Raw genomic sequence first — 17,272 nt, forward strand, 5'->3', positions numbered from 1 at the left:
CGACTCAGATATGCTCTATAATGTTCATGTATGGGGACTATGGGACCAACGGAAGCGTATAAACTCAGAAGAGAGTTCCTGGAGCCACTCTGTAGCAATTCTGGACGTGTGAGGTGTCGCGTTGTCCTGCTGCAATTGCCCAATTCTGTCGGAATGCGCAATGGACATAAATGGATGCAGGTGATCAGACAGGATCCTTACGTACATGTCACCTGTCAGAGTCGTATCTAGACGTATCAGGGGTCCCATGTTACTCCAACTGCACACGCCTCCACAAGCTTGAACAGTCCCCTGGTGACATGCAGTGTCATGGATTCATGAGGATGTCTCCATACCCGTACATGCCCATCCGTTCGACACAATTTGAAACGAGACTCGTCCGACTAGGCAGCATGTTTCCAGTAATCAACAGTTCAATGTCGGTGTTGACGGGCCCAGGCGAGGCGTAAAGCTTTGTGTCGTGCAGTCATCATGAGTACACGTGTGGGCCTTCGCTTCCGAAATGCCATAGCAATGATGTTTCTGTTGATGGCACAGCATTGAAATATGCAGCAATTTGCGGAAGGGTTGCACTTCTGTCTCATTGGATAGTTCTCTTCAGTCGTCGTTGGTTCCATTCGTGCAGGATCTGTTTCCGGCCGCAGCGATGTCGGAGATTTGATGTTTTACCGGATTCCTGATATTCACGGTACACTCGTGAAATGGTCGTACGGGAAAATCCCCACTTCATCGCTCCCTCGGAGATGCTGTGTCCCATCGCTCGTCCGCCGACTATAACACGACGTTCAGACACGCTTAAATCTACATAACCTGCCATGGTAGCAGCAGTAAATGATATAACCAACTGCGCCAGACGCTTGTTGTCTTATAAAGGCGTTGCCGACCGCAGTGCCGTATTCTGCCGGTTTACATATCTTTGTATTTGAATACGCATGCGTATACCAGTTTCTTTGGTACTTCAGTGTAAAATCTCGCTTGTGCAGCTGGTTGCTGATTACTAAAAAAAAAAAAAAAGAAAGAAAAAAAAACCATACAGTTGCTGAAGATGGATAAAATACTGCAGATATTTTATATTTGGTACCTTAATACATACGCACATCACTGTGTAGAACTGTCTTTTTGCAAACACATCACATACGAATAATATAGGCTTGAGATCAGGAGAGCGGCGTGGGCGTGCAATTGGACCTCCGCTGCCGGTCCAACGCCAGGGATATGTGACGTTACTTCGTCGAAGTGCCACAGTAGTGTGTGTAGGTGCTCCATTTAGCTGCCTCCAGTCGTGCTTACAAAGACACGAAGCGTTACCTTTGCTGAACTTACGGTGCCTGTGCTCTGATCGTCCTCGTTGCTTCAGAAATTTCAGAGCTTTGGCTGGTTCAGGATTGCTTCCAAGGCCGTAAGTTTCTGTTCCAAAGTTGTTGTATTTTGTCTCGTCTATCAGCTCCGTTCGTTTGTGCACAACCTTTCGAACCACCCCGTATCTGGTCACTGAAGGCATGGAACGAGCGAGACATAAGATACATTGAACGCGCCCAAGGGAGCCACTGAAACCAGCGTAGGAGGCGCGAGTGAGCCTGGGAAGTGTGGTGTGGTGTGTCTGGTCGGGATAGCCTGGCCCCAGGGCTGCAGCGGCGTCCTCTTGATTTTTTTTTTTTTTTGCCCGCCCGCTCGTCTCCGCTCCCCGGAAGGAAGGCAGTGTTTTCTTTCCATCTCGTCGATCGGATTTGGGAGTCCCTACCGCTGACTAAGACAAGCCCTCCCAGGGTGATAAGCCCTGCCCTTTAGGGAATAGGGCCCCGGGACGCGCCCTAGCACACCGGTGGAACTGCTTGTGGTTTAGATTGTTGACGGCCTCGGTGTTGCGAGCGGTATTTCGCAATTTTTTCTGTGTTTTCTGTGGCGGCTCCCTTTCTAAACAAAACTGAAAACTGACTCTCAAGCGCTAAAGGTCAGTAAAGATAGAAGCTTCTGTAGTTTCACTTATGTGAACCGCTGCTGTAAGAGTCCACAAGGAAGGAGATGCTGTGATATGCAAATGATTTGCTTTTCAGAGCATTCACACAAGGTTGGCGCCGGTGGCGACACCTACAACGTGCTGGCATGAGGAAGGTTTCCAACCGATTTCTCATACACAAACAGCAGTTGTCCGGCGTTGCCTGGTGAAACGTTGTTATGATGCCTCGTGTAAGGAGGAGAAATGCGTACCATCACGTTTCCGACTTTGATAAAGTTCGGATTGTAGCCTATCGCGATTGCGGTTTATCGTATCGCGACGTTGCTGCTCGCGTTGGTCGACATCCAATGAATGTTAGCAGCATATGGAATCGGTGGGTTCAGGAGGGTAACACGGAACGCCGTGCTGAATCCCAACGGCCTCGTATCACTAGCAGTCGAGATGACAGGCATCTTATCCGCATGGCTGTAACGGATCGTGCAGCCACGTCTCGATCCCTGAGTCAACAGATGGGGACGTTTGCAAGACAACAACCATGTGCTCGACTAGTTCGACGACGTTTGCAGCAGCATGTACTATCAGCTCGGAGACCATGGCTGCGGTTACCCTTGCCGCTGCATCACAGACAGGAGCGCCTGCGATGGTGTACTCAACGACGAACCTGGGTACACGAATGGCGAAACGTCATTTTTTCGGATGAATCCAGGTTCTGTTTACAGCATCATGATCGTCGCATCCGTGTTTGGTGACATCGCGGTGAACGCACATTGGAAGAGTGTATTCGTCATCGCCATACTGGCGTATTACCCGGCATGATGGTATGGGGTTACACGTCTCGGTCACCTTTTGTTCGCATTGACGGCACTTTGAACAGTGGACGTTGCATTCCAGATCTCTTACGAACCGTGGCTCTACCCTTCATTCGGTCCCTGCGAAACCCTACATTTCAGCAGGATTATGCGCGACCGCATGTTGTAGGTCCTGTACGGACCTTTCTGGATACAGAAAATGATCGACTGCTGCCCTGGCCAGCACATTCTCCAGATCTCTCCCCCCTGCGGGTTCGGGGGTTAGAATAGGCCCGCGGTATTCCTGCCTGTCGTAAGAGGCGACTAAAAGGAGTCTCACATGTTTCGGCCTTATGTGATGGTCCCCTCTCGGGTTTGACCTCCATCTTTCTAAATTATTCCGAAGAGCGAGCCAATTGGGGAAGGGCGCCTTACGTGGTGCACTGTATCCGTCGTGCATTGAGACCTTTAGCCGGCTTTTTCGTCGTTGCAATGGTGTCCCGCTCGTTTTCCATCTCTTGGGCGAGGATACGTCCCTGGGTGCGATTCCCACGCTGCACTCTGCAGTGTTTCTTTTAACTGCGACGACGACCTTGGACAGTTTTGCACCTAAGATCCAGCACGGTAGCCAGTCCGTTGTGGTGGGGCCGCCATGTACCCTCTTGGTTGTAGCCCCCTGACAACACAGGGATCGCTCTACTGATGCCTGCGCCGTTAACTCCCCACGTATGCCAAGGAGTAGATGCCCGTCTCCCTGGGGCATCAGGACTCCCGGCAATGGACATCCTGCCAGGTGGCTATTGCTGCGGCTGGGTGGCGCCCATGGGGAGGGCCCTTGGTCGGAGTAGGTGGCATCAGGGCGGATGACCCGCAATGAAGCGTGGTACATCATCTCTCGCTGGCGGCCAGCCGCCAGCAGTCTCTAAGCGTTCTCGGGCTCAATTTAATGCTGAAAAGTACAATCCGAAAACGTTCCCCTCTCTGGCCACGCCGTGGGAGGAGCGTAAGTCTCAGGATGGAGGTAATAGTTATTCGCCCCGATTCTTAGTTTGTACGAGAGCTGATGGGGAGTCTTCTCTCTCCACAAAGCCTCAGTTCTTCGTCGAGCATTTAGAGGACAAGTTTGGGGAGGTGGAGGGCTTGTCAAAAATGCGCTCTGGATCGGTCCTGATCCAAACGGCATCCTCTGCCCAGTCACGATGGTTGCTTGCTTGTGACAAGTTGGGTGATGTTGCTGTTACGATCACGCCGCATAAGAGTTTAAATATGGTTCAGGGAGTTATTTACCATAAGGACCTTCTTTTGCAGTCTGATGACGAGCTGCGCGCCAACTTAGAGCGCAGGGGTGTACATTTCGTCCGGCGCGTTCATCGGGGTGCGAAGGAAAATCAGATAGCTACCGGTGCCTTCATCTTGGCCTTCGAGGGTGATACGTTACCGGAAAAGGTCAAGGTGATGGTCTACCGATGTGATGTCAGGCCCTATATTCCTCCCCCGATGCGGTGCTTCAAGTGCTGGAAGTTCGGCCATATGTTTTCCCGCTGCACTTCCAGCCTCACATGTCGAGATTGCGGACGCCCGTCTCATCCCGATACTCCATGTGCCCCGCCTCCCATCTGCGTCAACTGCGGGGAGCACCATTCACCTTGCTCGCCTGACTGCAAAGTCTTTCAGAAAGAGCGCAAAATTATGGAATATAAGACCCTGGACCGGCTGACCTATACTGAGGCCAAAAGGAAATATGACAGACTCCATCCTGTGAGAATGACATCTTCTTATGCAGCTGCTACGACAACTGTGCTAGCCCCATCAGTTTCGAGACTTCCAGCCAGCTCGATAAGCAGTAAGACTCCTCCTGCCCCCTTGCCTGTGGGGGGGCTCCACCCAACCGGTTGCTCCTGCACCACCTACCTCAGGAGCAACCTCCTCCCACCCGTCGGGGACGTCCGTCCCCGCTTCTCAGCCGGAGAAGCGTCTAACTTCTTCGGCTACTCTCGCCCGTAAGAGTTCCCTTGGGACCCTCCCTTCCCAGGGTTCCACCAGCGGGAAGGATGACGGCCGCCAGTGGCATAAGTCCTCACCAGCGGCCGGGCGTAGGGCTTCACGATCCTCCTCTGTCCCGGAGACTGAATCGGTGAAGCCTTCCCAGCCGGTGCAACCCAAGGTTCAGCGAGAGAAGTCCAAGAGAAAGACCTCTAAGGCCAAAGAACTTTCGGTGGCGCCAAACCCACCGCACCTTTCGCGCTCTGCGTCTGAGGATGCAGTCGAGATTCTAGCGTCCGCTGAGGACCTTGATCTCGCTGGTCCCTCAGACGCCATGGATGCCTCTCGTACGGGTACTGAATCGGTGGCAGTGAGTGAACAAGCGGCGTAAATTGCCTTCCCAGTCCTTTCACGCCTTTCTCAGCCATGGACAATATCATCCTCCAGTGGAACTGCGGCGGTTTTTTCCACCATCTAGCTGAGCTCCAACAACTTATCAGCCTTCACCCTTTCTTCTGCATTGCTCTTCAGGAAACTTGGTTTCCAGCAATGCGAACCCCCGCCCTCCGTGGCTATCGGGGTTATTATAAGAACCGGGCAGCATATGAAAGGGTGTCGGGTGGCGTCTGCCTCTATGTCCTTCACACTCTGCACAGCGAGTCTGTCCCTCTCCACACACCTTTAGAAGCTGTCGCTGTTAGGGTGTGGATGCCACAGGCTGTTACCGTCTGCAGTCTTTACCTTCCACCGGATGGTGATGCCTCGCAGGATGTCCTGGCTGCGCTGATAGCCCAATTGCCGCCACCTTTCTTGCTATTGGGCGACTTCGATGCTGAAACACCTTTCAGTGGACTGCCAGCGGCGCCTTCTCGATCTTTACAACCGTCTTTGGGTCGAGGGTGTGTTTCCGTCGCAATGGCGGGAAGGCGTTGTCATCCTCGTTTTGAAACCTGGAAAGACCCCTCTGGAGGTGGACAGCTACCGCCCCATTAGCCTCACCAACGTTCTTTGTAAGCTTCTCGAACGGATGGTGAGCCGGCGCTTAAATTGGGTACTGGAGTCTCGGGGCCTTCTGGCTCCGTCTCAGGGTGGGTTCCGGAAAGGCCGCTCCGCCGCCGACAATCTGGTGAGCCTGGAGTCGGCCATCCGTACTGCCTTTGCCCGCCATCAGCACCTGGTCGCTGTCTTTTTCGACATGCGGAAGGCGTACGATACATGGCGTCATCACATCCTTTCTACGCTTCATGGATGGGGTCTTCGGGGCCCTCTGCCGATCTTTATCCGCAATTTCCTGTCGTATCGTACCTTCCGCGTGCAAGTCGCAGCCTCCTATAGTTCCACCCACGTCCAGGAGAACGGTGTGCCACAGGGTTCTGTTTTAAGTGTCTGCCTGTTTTTAATAGCCATTAACGGGCTCGCTGCGGCCGTGGGAAATTCTGTCTCTGCTTCCCTGTATGCTGACGACTTCTGCCTTTATTACAGCTCTACTAGCATTGCAGCTGTTGAACGTCAGCTACAGGGCGCTATCCGTAAGGCGCAGTCTTGGGCTGTAGCGCATGGGTTTCAGTTTTCGGCAGCCAAGACCCGCGTTATGCATTTCTGCCGGCGCCGAACAGTCCATCCTGAGCCGCGACTTTATCTTGCCGACGAACACCTTGCTGTGGTGGAGACCCACAGGTTTTTGGGGGTGGTTTTCGATGCCCGGTTGACTTGGCTGCCTCATATCCGGCAGCTTAAACAGACGTGTTGGCGGCATCTAAACGCTCTGAGATGCTTGAGCCACACCCGCTGGGGCGCGACCGCTCTACCCTGTTGCGGCTCTACCAGGCGTTAATCCAGTCTCGCCTGGATTATGGGTGCCTGGCTTATGGCTCAGCATCCCCATCTGCGTTGCGGGTGCTGGACCCAATTCTCCACAGCGGGATACGCCTTGCCACTGGTGCTTTCCGCACCAGCCCTGTGGACAGCGTACTAGTGGAGGCAGGTGTACCTCCACTGCGGTTCCGGCGCCAACGTTTGCTGGCCGCTTATGCTGCCCATGTTCTAAGCTTGCCCGGGCATTCAAATTATCGTGTCCTGTTCCCGCAGTCAGTCGTCCATCTGCCAGACCGTCGGTCCCGGTCGGGTTGTCCGATCGCTGTACGCGTCAAGGAGCTCCTCTGCGGGTTTGGGTTTTTCTCTGTTCCACCTCCTTTCCGGGCGCCTCTGCGTACACCCCCGTGGTGTGTTCCTCGCCCTTGCCTTCGGCTCGACTTGGCACATGGCTCGAAGGACTCGGTCCCTCCAGAGGCCTTCCGCTGCCGCTTTTATTCCATCCTGGCCACGTATCAGGGCTCTGGAATTGTTTACACCGACGGTTCGATGGTTGCTGGTCGTGTCGGGTATGCGCTAACTCTAGGGGACCATTCCGAACAACGGTCCTTGGCGGCTGGCTGCAGCGTTTACACTGCTGAGCTAGTCGCCATCTTTCGAGCCCTAGAGTATATCCGCTCCTGCTCAGGTGAGTCCTTCGTTATCTGTAGCGATTCCCTGAGCGGTTTAAGAGCTCTCGACCAGTGTTTTCCTCGTTCTCGTCTGGTGATGGCTATCCATGAGTCCCTGCATACTCTTGCGCGTTGCGGCCGCTCTGTGGTCTTTGTGTGGACCCCCGGTCATGTCGGTATCCCGGGCAATGAACATGTTGACCGCCTGGCGAAAGAGGCCACGAGTAAACCATCTCTGGATGTTGGCCTCCCAGAGGCTGATTTGCGGGCAGTCCTCCGCCGAAACGTTTTTGCGCTTTGGGACGCTGAATGGCGCGATCGGATTACACCCAATAAACTCCGTGCCATTAAGGAGACGACGACTGTGTGGCGGTCCTTCATGCGAGCCAACCGCAGGGACTCAGTCGTCCTTTGTCGGCTCCGCATTGGCCACTCCCGGCTAACACACAGTTATTTACTGCGCCGGGAGGACCCTCCTGTATGTCGCTGCGGGGCGGCTTTGACGGTGGCCCACATTCTGTTGGCCTGCCCCCTTTTAGCTGTGGTCAGGCAGACATTTGCGCTGCCTGATACGCTCCCTGCCGTTTTATCTGATGACCCTGTTATGGCTGCCTTAGTTTTACGTTTTATTAGGGCAGGGAGTTTTTATTCTTTCATCTGAGTGTTTGTTTTATTTTTTGTGTTGATTCTCGCCTTTGGCCTATGATTTTAAACTGATCTTTTAATGTGTTTCTAAGTGGTTGGCTTTTCCTTTTTTATTTCTATGGTCGGCCAACCACTGTCACACTCTGTGTGGTTTTAGTTCGTTTTGTCTTTTCCTTGTCTCCGTTTCTCTTGTTCTGTATCGTCTGTGATCTATTCTGTTCCTCGTTTTTATTCTCTGTGGGTGTTCTTTGTATTTGGAAAAAGGGACCGATGACCGTGGCAGTCTGGTCCCTTTCATCCCCCACACCAACCAACCAATCTCCAGATCTCTCACCAATTGAAAACGTCTGGTCAATGGTGGCCGAGCAACTGGTTCGTCACAAGACGCCAGTCACTATTCGTGGTGAACTGTGGTATCGTGTTGGAGCTGCATGGGCAGCTGTACCTGTACACGCCATCCAAGATCTGTTTGACTCAATGCCCAGGCTTATCAAGGCCGTTACTACGGCCAGAGGTGGTTGTTCTGGATATTGATTTCTCAGGATCTATGCACCCAAATTGCGTGAAAATGTAATCACATGTCAGTTCTAGCATGATATATTTGTCCAATGAATACCCGTTTATCATCTGCATTTCTTCTTGGTGTAACAATTTTAATGGCCAGTAGTTTAGGATGAATTCAAAATCTCATTTAATTCGAAATTCAATTTAAACACCTCACCTGAATGAATAGAAGTGTTGTGCTAAAGGCTCTCCTCGTGGCGTTAAGGCCCGTGATGTAGTTTAATTCGCAACATAAAAAAACACCAAACTCATGATTCGAAATTAAAACACGGAGAAAGAAGTCTGACACACACACACACACACACACACACACACACACACACACACACACACACGAAAGGTTCAAAGGTAAAGAGACATGATTTGCAAAAAGCACTCTCCCATCAGTAAATAGTGGTAGGACAAGGGAAATATTAATAAGCAGCGTCGCACTTGCTAACGGAAATAGATACTCCGGTGTGATTTACCGTGATTATACCAGGTGGTTATAAAGTGAAGCTACTCTCAGAAGCCGACTGTAGGCTCAGTTTGTGCATGTAAGGGACTGGATGGAATTTTACTAAGTTTGTAAACGGATGTAGTGCGCTCTGTGGCGTATTTGGGTGACTTGCAGAATTTATCGAAGATAGGTGTGTGTGTGTGTGTGTGTGTCCCTTGTTGACGCTACTGTTTGCGGCGATGCGTCATCCGCGCTCCGTTACGTAAAGGCGAACAGGCAGGTGCCCTATGGGAGCAGCTACCACTGAGAGAGAGTTTTACGTAACGCGAGCTTCATGCGTGATGTAAAGCATTTCTCTGGAGGGCGTCCGTGTGTCAGGAACTGAAAATTACGTGGCAGCGTTTCTTGTAACGGAGCGAACGTTGTGTATCTCCAAATAGTTGGGTGGATACGACGCAGCCTCGAGCAAAGAAACATCCTGTGTGGAACAGATTTTCCGTGTCGACTGTTTCTGAGAGTGAGAATCAAGGACCACGGTAGTTACATCCGGTGTTTTGGACGCACGTCTCGACTGATCGAGAGGGCACAAAATTTTGCAATAGATGAAGACAAGATCCATTTTAAATAGTACTTTAAAAAGGAATAATCTCTAAAGCTAAACATTTTAAATTATTCATCTGCGCTTTTTTGGTGAAGCACTGTATTTTTTATCGGTCGAACGAAACACGTTTGCCTTGTTTCACAAAATTCAGTTATTTTTGTACGACCTAGACTTCGGGGGTTGTAAGCGCATTCTCCGCTACACAACTCTTCTTGGAAATGTTTGGAAATTTGTGGGGAGGCCTTACGGGACCAAACTGCTGAGGTCATCGGTCCATAAGCTTACACACTACTTAATCTGACTTAAACTAACTTATCAGTGACAAGACGCCTAAGACCGTGCGGCTACTACTCTTCTTAATCTATAGATTGTCTACATCAAGTATAAAAGTTGCTTGTGTTGACTATTTACATTTGTGCTCTACAAACTTATGACATTCGTTACGATAACATCCATATATATTACAAAATGAATATATGTATGTTCCACATCTAATACCAAACAAATATTCCGATTTCGTCCAAGTTTGGTATACATATTCCTTACTATCAGGCAACAGTCACTGTGGGGCAAGAATCATCTACCTATCGTAGTTAGATGTGTCATTAACACCGAGATGCATGAAAAGCTGCCCCATCGTGCGTGACGTTTTATTACTTCTGTCGTATTACTCTATCTGCAGTAAATTTCGCTGACAGTATGCAGATATTCCGCTAAATGCCCTTACAAAATATCATCTTGGTACCACGCATAGTTCAGGAGAGATGACGTCATAAACACTGAGATGGGGCCTCGCAACGAACCTGTGACGTCACACTAGTCGTCTTGTCCACACTTCGCGAACATTCTTCTCCGCGCAGGGTCCACAGGAAATCAAAACATCAATGAAAAGGTACGCGTTTAACGGTCTTAACTTTACGCGCAGTTAATAAGAAGTATGAAACCGAGATTTCCCCGTAGATTAGATGGTGTCAGTATAGGGGCAGTGGGACCGTGTCTGCAGCGCCATCTGCTTCCTTTAACGGCTGATGGCGAATGTAAGCACACAGTAACCCAAGTTCCATACATTGGTAGCTGTTTCAAACCCATAAACACGTCGAGTTTTGTGCCTACGAACTACGACTTGCGCACGACATCGGTTCTCTGTTATAATTTGAAGAAAACTGCCGCAGAATCGCACCGAATGCTTGTCGAAGATTTCAGCGAACATGCCGGCCCGAGTGGCCGAGCGGTTCTAGGAGCTACAGTCTGGAACCGCGCGGCCGCTACGGTCGCAGGTTCGAATCCTGCCTCGGGCATGGATGTGTGTGATGTCCTTAGGTTAGTTAGGTTTAAGTAGTTCTAAGTTCTAGGGGACTGATGACCTCAGCACTTAAGTCCCATAGTTCCCAGAGCCATGCTCTTGGGAAAACACTGTCTTTCGTGCGGTTCAAAAAATTCAGAAGTTGTGATTCTGACGTGAGCAACTACGAGCACGGGAAACCACCGATAAAGTTCGAAGACAACGAATTGCAGGCCTTATTGGATGACGATGATAATCAAACTCAACATAAACTCACGGAACAATTGAATGTGACGCAGAAAGCCGCTTCTATTCGGTTGAAAGGTATGGGAAAGGTGCACAAAGTGGGAAAATGAGTTCCGCATCACCTGAATGAAAGACAGCAAGGAAATTGAAAGACCACTTGTGAACCCATTAACGCTGGTCGCTACCAACAGCAAGTAATCGAATTAAATCGAGCGTTAAGTGAAAAACGACCGGAATACGGAAAAAAGCAACACAAAGTCAAATCGCTCCATGATAACGTCCCATCACGCAAAGCAAAACGAGTCAGGGAAACGATCGAGGCGTTCCGTTGGGAAATTCTAGTGCATGCGGTTTATTCTCCAGACTTGGCTCCGTCCGATTTTCATAGTTTTGCGTCACTATGCGGCGGCGCGGTTCTTTGCGTCCCTTTACGATGAACCTGCACCTACCTGTGAACATTGTCTCAGCAGATCATCAGTAGGAAAGCCTAGTGAAACCTACTGTACTTCAACGTGAACCAGGCTGCAATTAAAGTCACTAATCTACGTTTCGGGAGAAAGTTTTCACACGAAATGAAAGGTTGGAAATTTTGTCCTCAATTCATATATTCTGAAACTTAAGTGAACAAGTATCACTGCCAAGCCCGTGCTAGCCTTAACACAGTCACTCACAATCCCTTTCACTCACGTTAGCAAGTTTATGGTGTTGCATTTCCCGAAAACGTAATAGCTACAAACATACTGATTGTTTTTGATTGAGAATGCTCGCCAAATATTAAGTCACAGTTTTTAGCCACCGACCTGCTCAATACACCACACGGAATATGTCTTTTCTCGTCACAAAATTCACTTAAAAATTCCGAAATTTCTACACGCCCATCGGGTTAATTATGCCGTCACTTTACCACACTTTTGATGTATGAAACACTGCTAGATCCGGCAACTTACCGTTTCCGTCGGAACTACTACTACACACGTCCGAACTGTTTCATGGCTAGACTCCCACTCTTTCTAGAATACTTCTTTTTCAGCAGAGAAAGGCGCGCGAAGAAGATTGTTTTACCATTGGTCAGTTCACTCAACAGCCAATAGCAAAACAACACTTTCCCGCGTCAGTCCGCGCTTTTCATCCATAACCAATCGCAAAATACTAAACCCAACGACTGCACTTTTTACCGACGTAATTATCTAGTATGCTGAAGTTTTGCTTATGCATAAAGTTATTTACTATTGTTATTTATACCTGAAATAACTTTCCCTTTACCATAAACTTACTTTACAAATCTATTCTACAAAAATCCCCTTTGTCCATATCCATACTTCTTCGAAATGTTCCCACACTAAATCCTACTACATAACTCGTTAAACAATTATCTTCATCTTAACCTTAAACCATACTCACGCATCATTCATACTGCTAAAACACATTTATAACATTTTACGTACACAAAAAGACATAATAACACTTTATAATACTAGAAGAGTTTATGAAAAACATTCTATTACAGGGCTATTACACATGATGGAAGCGATTTCATAAATTCACTGTAGCTCCATTCATTGACATATGGTCACGACACACTACAGATACGTAGAAAAACTCATGAAGTTTTGTGCAGCTGAAGCCGCACTTCAGGTTTCTGCCGCCAGAGCGCTCTAGAGCGCAGTGAGACAAAATGGCGACAGCAGCCGAGAAAGCGTATGTCGTGCTTGAAATGCACTCACATCAGTCAGTCATAGCAGTGCAACGACACTTCAGGACGAAGTTCAACAAAGATCCACCAACTGCTAATTCCATTCGGCGATGGTATGCGCAGTTTAAAGCTTCTGGATGTCTCTGTAAGGGCAAATCAACGGGTCGGCCTGCAGTGAGCGAAGAAACGGTTGAACGCGTGCGGGCAAGTTTCACGCGTAGCCCGCGGAAGTCGACGAATAAAGCAAGCAGGGAGCTAAACGTACCACAGCCGACGGTTTGGAAAATCTTACGGAAAAGGCTAAAGCAGAAGCCTTACCGTTTACAATTGCTACAAGCCCTGACACCCGATGACAAAGTCAAACGCTTTGAATTTTCGGCGCGGTTGCAACAGCTCATGGAAGAGGATGCGTTCAGTGCGAATCTTGTTTTCAGTGATGAAGCAACATTTTTTCTTACTGGTGAAGTGAACAGACACAATGTGCGAATCTGGGCGGTAGAGAATCCTCACGCATTCGTGCAGCAGATTCGCAGTTCACCAAAAGTTAACGTGTTTTGTGCAATCTCACGGTTTAAAGTTTACTGCCCCTTTTTCTTCTGCGAAAATAACGTTACAGAACACCTGTATCTGGACATGGTTGAAAATTGGCTCGTGCCACAACTGGAGACGGACAGCGCCGACTTCATCTTTCAATAGGATGGTGCTCCACCGCACTTCCATCATGATGTTCGGCATTTCTTAAACAGGAGATTGGAAAACCGATGGACCGGTCGCGGTGGAGATCATAATCAGCAATTCATGTCATGGCCTCCACGCTCTCCCGACTCAACCCCATGCGATTTCTTTCTGTGGGGTTATGTGAAAGATTCAGTGTTTAAACCTCCTCTACCAAGAAACGTGCCAGAACTGCGAGCTCGCATCAACGATGCTTTCGAACTCATTGATGGGGACATGCTGCGCCGAGTGTGGGAGGAACTTGATTATCGGCTTGATGTCTGGCGAATCACTAAAGGGGCACATATCGAACATTTGTGAATGCCTAAAAAAACTTTTTGAGTTTTTGTATGTGTGTGCAAAGCGTTGTGAAAATATCTCAAGTAATAAAGTTATTGTAGAGCTGTGAAATCGCTTCAATCATTTGTAATAACCCTGTACTTTAGAGCACTGTAGTGAGCACAATCGAAACTAAATCAGTCCCCCTATCCAATACTGTCCTCTATCGGCTGATACATAAACTATGTGCGCGTCCAGTCTCGCGTCACCATCTGTCACTATCCAGCTCTGAGACACATCTCCCACTTACACCCCCTCCAAGGCAGGATGGGTATAAGGCGCTACGCCTCAACTAGGACACGCTCAAGCCGAACAACGATTCAGTACGTATGAAGATGAGCGAAAATTTGCTCGCTTACTGGTTGGCTTCGAAAGAAGAACTGTTTTTTTGGGGTGGCGTCCTTAGCCTGCCGGAGATGTAGGAGAAAGGTACAAATAGCAATGGCGATACTTTTGAATAAAATATTGTTTATCAGTTTCAGATAACAGACATGTAATTATTGCAACCAAAGACCGCTTTCATAAACTCGCTCCCCCCCACCCCCGGGAGACATATGCCGGGACCCGAAAGATCGCAGTGTCACGTGGTGTGACGTACGCGCCACTTCCTGCCTTCATCATGGGTCTCGCTGTAAGATGCGTGAAATACCACCACATCATGCATCACGTTTTAATTTATTACTTCCTTTTTGTTTCCAATGGGTCCGCAGCTCGATATAAGTCGTGTATAGACATTATGAATTAAGTCCAAAAATCTGCTTCTTTTTTTGGGATTTTTATTCAATCACGACAGACCTGTTTCAGCACTGTTGCCATCATCTGGCAATCTGAGAGTAATGGTTTTATTATATACTATTTTCTAGGGCAGACTGTAGCCTACTTGTCATATACAGGGTGAAAAGTATTTAAACCGACAAACTCTGGGAGGTTGTAGGGGACATCAAAATAAATATTTTTCCCTTAGAGGATTATTTAAACCGTTGGAGGCCGTATTACGCTCTGCAGTTGATAGACGCCGTATTACGATCTTCAGTAGTTAGAGGGCGTCTTACGCTCTCAGTTGTAGGCAACTGCTGTCCACCAGTGTAGTAGTGCATTGTCTCTGTTTACTAATGGAGCGATACACCCGGAGTGACACTGACATGCTTAGTGCGTACTACGTAACGCACCACAACGGACGAGCTGCACAGCGGGTTTATCAACAACAATAACCTAATCGCCGTATCCCGCAGCATACGACCTTTGATGCTGTGTACCAACGTCTGCGTCAGACCAGGTCATTTAGCAGATTACCTGGACAGGGATGCCGTCGCACGGTAAGAAAGCTGCAATTTGAGGAAGCTGTCTTGCAGCATGTGGAGCGGGATCCTTGAATCAGCACTCGTGCAATGTTACGTCCATTTCACTTACAGCGTGTCCACAACCTGGAACCAGTTGATTATCCACCCAGAGCACAGTTTTCGCAGTGGTACCTGGAACAGTGTGAAATGCATCCTAAATTTCCGTCCTCTGTATTGTTTACCAATGAAGCAACGTTCGGGCCTGATGGAGTCTTCAACATGCACAATTCGCATGTTTGGAGTGAGGATAACACACATGCTACAGTTACTAACGCTCGTCAATTGCGGTTCTTCGTTAATGTGTGGGTCGGTGTTGTTGGAGGCTGTTTAGTTGGACCGTATCTGCTACCTAGTTGTTGTCTCTTGGTCATAAAAAAGTGGAAAAGTGTTTGTTAGTTTAATTAATTTGCCGCCAGAGAAATCTTCCTCTACCGGTTTAAATACTCCTCATAGGAAAAAATGACATTAGGGGAAAATATTTGTTTTGATGTCCCGTACAACCTCCCAGAGTTTGTCGGTTCAAATACTTTTCACCCTGTATGAGATTGACAACTTTATATTTATGGAATTCTTAACTTACCTATAACATCGCTAGGTAGTCACTTACTCGTTTTTCTTACGTCTTTTAAAGTTATTTTATGACGTTGGTTAAACGTCAAACAAAAAATTGTCACACACAACAAATAAAAGTCAGGGTATAACTTCCAACAAATATAGCCTACGAAAGCTACGTCATAAAAAACGTAAGAAAAACGGTTAAGTGACTAACCATCGATGTTATAAGTAAGAATTCCATAAATGCAAGGTTGTCAATCTCATATATGACAAGTAGGCTACCGTCTGCCCTAGAAAATAGTACATAATAAAACCATTACTTCAAGACAGCCTGATGATGGCAATAATGCTGAAACAGGCATGTCGTGATTAAATAAACATCTCAAAAAAAAAGCAGATTTTTGGACTTAATACATAAATATTACTACTTTGCTACCATCTCCATTCGCAATACATTTTCCAAACGCTATTCACATATGCCGCTGAATGTACGTACACAAATATGTCATTGTACGACACACAGTTCAAGAAATACGATGTCATAAACACTGAAACCTCGGTGGAAAAACTACATGCATGGACTGCGCTTTTGACAGCTTTCAGCTGCGAAGCGCCAACAGTAGTCGACGAAAACAATAGCTGTCTGTAGAGCTATGAAGACGCGTTGCCACGAGACGTGGAGATTGTAGAGAGTGGCTGTACTTATACGTTTGTACGTTATGCATATTTCTTTGTAAGACTGTTTCATAATTTGAAAGATGTGCCAACATATGCATGGAATAGATTTTCTTCGATGCTACACTACAAGCACTGTTCATGTTTTTGTTTTCGTTTGTAGTAGAAAATTGGTAAAATTGTAATAGAAAATCGATAAAATGTATACTAGGGCAATGCCGAGGTTGTCAGGCAGTTTACTATACTAACTAAAGCTAAGCATACATTGGATTAGAGCTACGTCCACAGGAATGGATGTTTGTGTGATTACCTAGTTACGAATGAAGGCACCCATGTTCCACTCCTACGTACAAGTTTGCAACACAATCTAAAGGGCCGCCCGGTGTGGCCGTGCGGCTCTAGGCGCTTCAGTCGGGAACCGCGTGACCGCTACGGTCGCAGGTTCGAATCGTGCTTCGGGCATGGATGTGTGTGATGTCCTCAGGTTGGTTAGGTTTAAGTAGTTCTAAGTCCGAGGGGACTCATGACCTCAGATGTTAAGTCTCACAGTGCTCAGAGCCATTTGAACCACTATCTAAAAGGGATGAATAACTTAACTGAGTCTGATTCCCCAAGTCCTTTGTTTTCTGTGACAGAATAACAATCAAACCTCATTTTTTTTTACTTCCTACAGCCCATGTGGTACATGTATTCTTACCACTTACAATTCCACATATTTCTCGAGTGCTTCTGCTGATGAATTTTTTTGTTTTTTTTTTTTTCCAGGTGATGGAGACGAAGAACATGATCTACATTGTATCGGAGTACGCCAGTCAGGGAGAGATATTTGGTGAGTATGTCAACTCCCAAACATTCCTGTCGTAAATGCAAAACCCTAACCTATTACCTGTAATACATCATTGTTAATTTCCACTATTCTCTTTTCAGTGTGTTAATAAACATTATTTCGGTTATTTTGTCATACTTCA

The 17,272-nt window shown here is 47.8% G+C and overlaps 1 protein-coding gene across 1 annotated transcript in view; it reads left to right on the forward strand.

Moving 5' to 3' along the window:
- The window catches only part of LOC126106193 (serine/threonine-protein kinase SIK1-like), a gene marked incomplete at its 5' end in the record, with an annotated part of 543,990 nt that overhangs the window by 399,666 nt on the left and 127,052 nt on the right, over positions 1–17,272 (forward strand). Inside the window, one exon of the mRNA XM_049912429.1 lies at positions 17,070–17,133. Coding sequence (XP_049768386.1) covers positions 17,070–17,133 — 64 coding nt within the window. The remainder of the gene's footprint in view (positions 1–17,069; positions 17,134–17,272) is intronic.

Source organism: Schistocerca cancellata, chromosome 10, assembly GCF_023864275.1.
Source record: "Schistocerca cancellata isolate TAMUIC-IGC-003103 chromosome 10, iqSchCanc2.1, whole genome shotgun sequence".
NCBI lineage: Eukaryota > Metazoa > Arthropoda > Insecta > Orthoptera > Acrididae > Schistocerca > Schistocerca cancellata.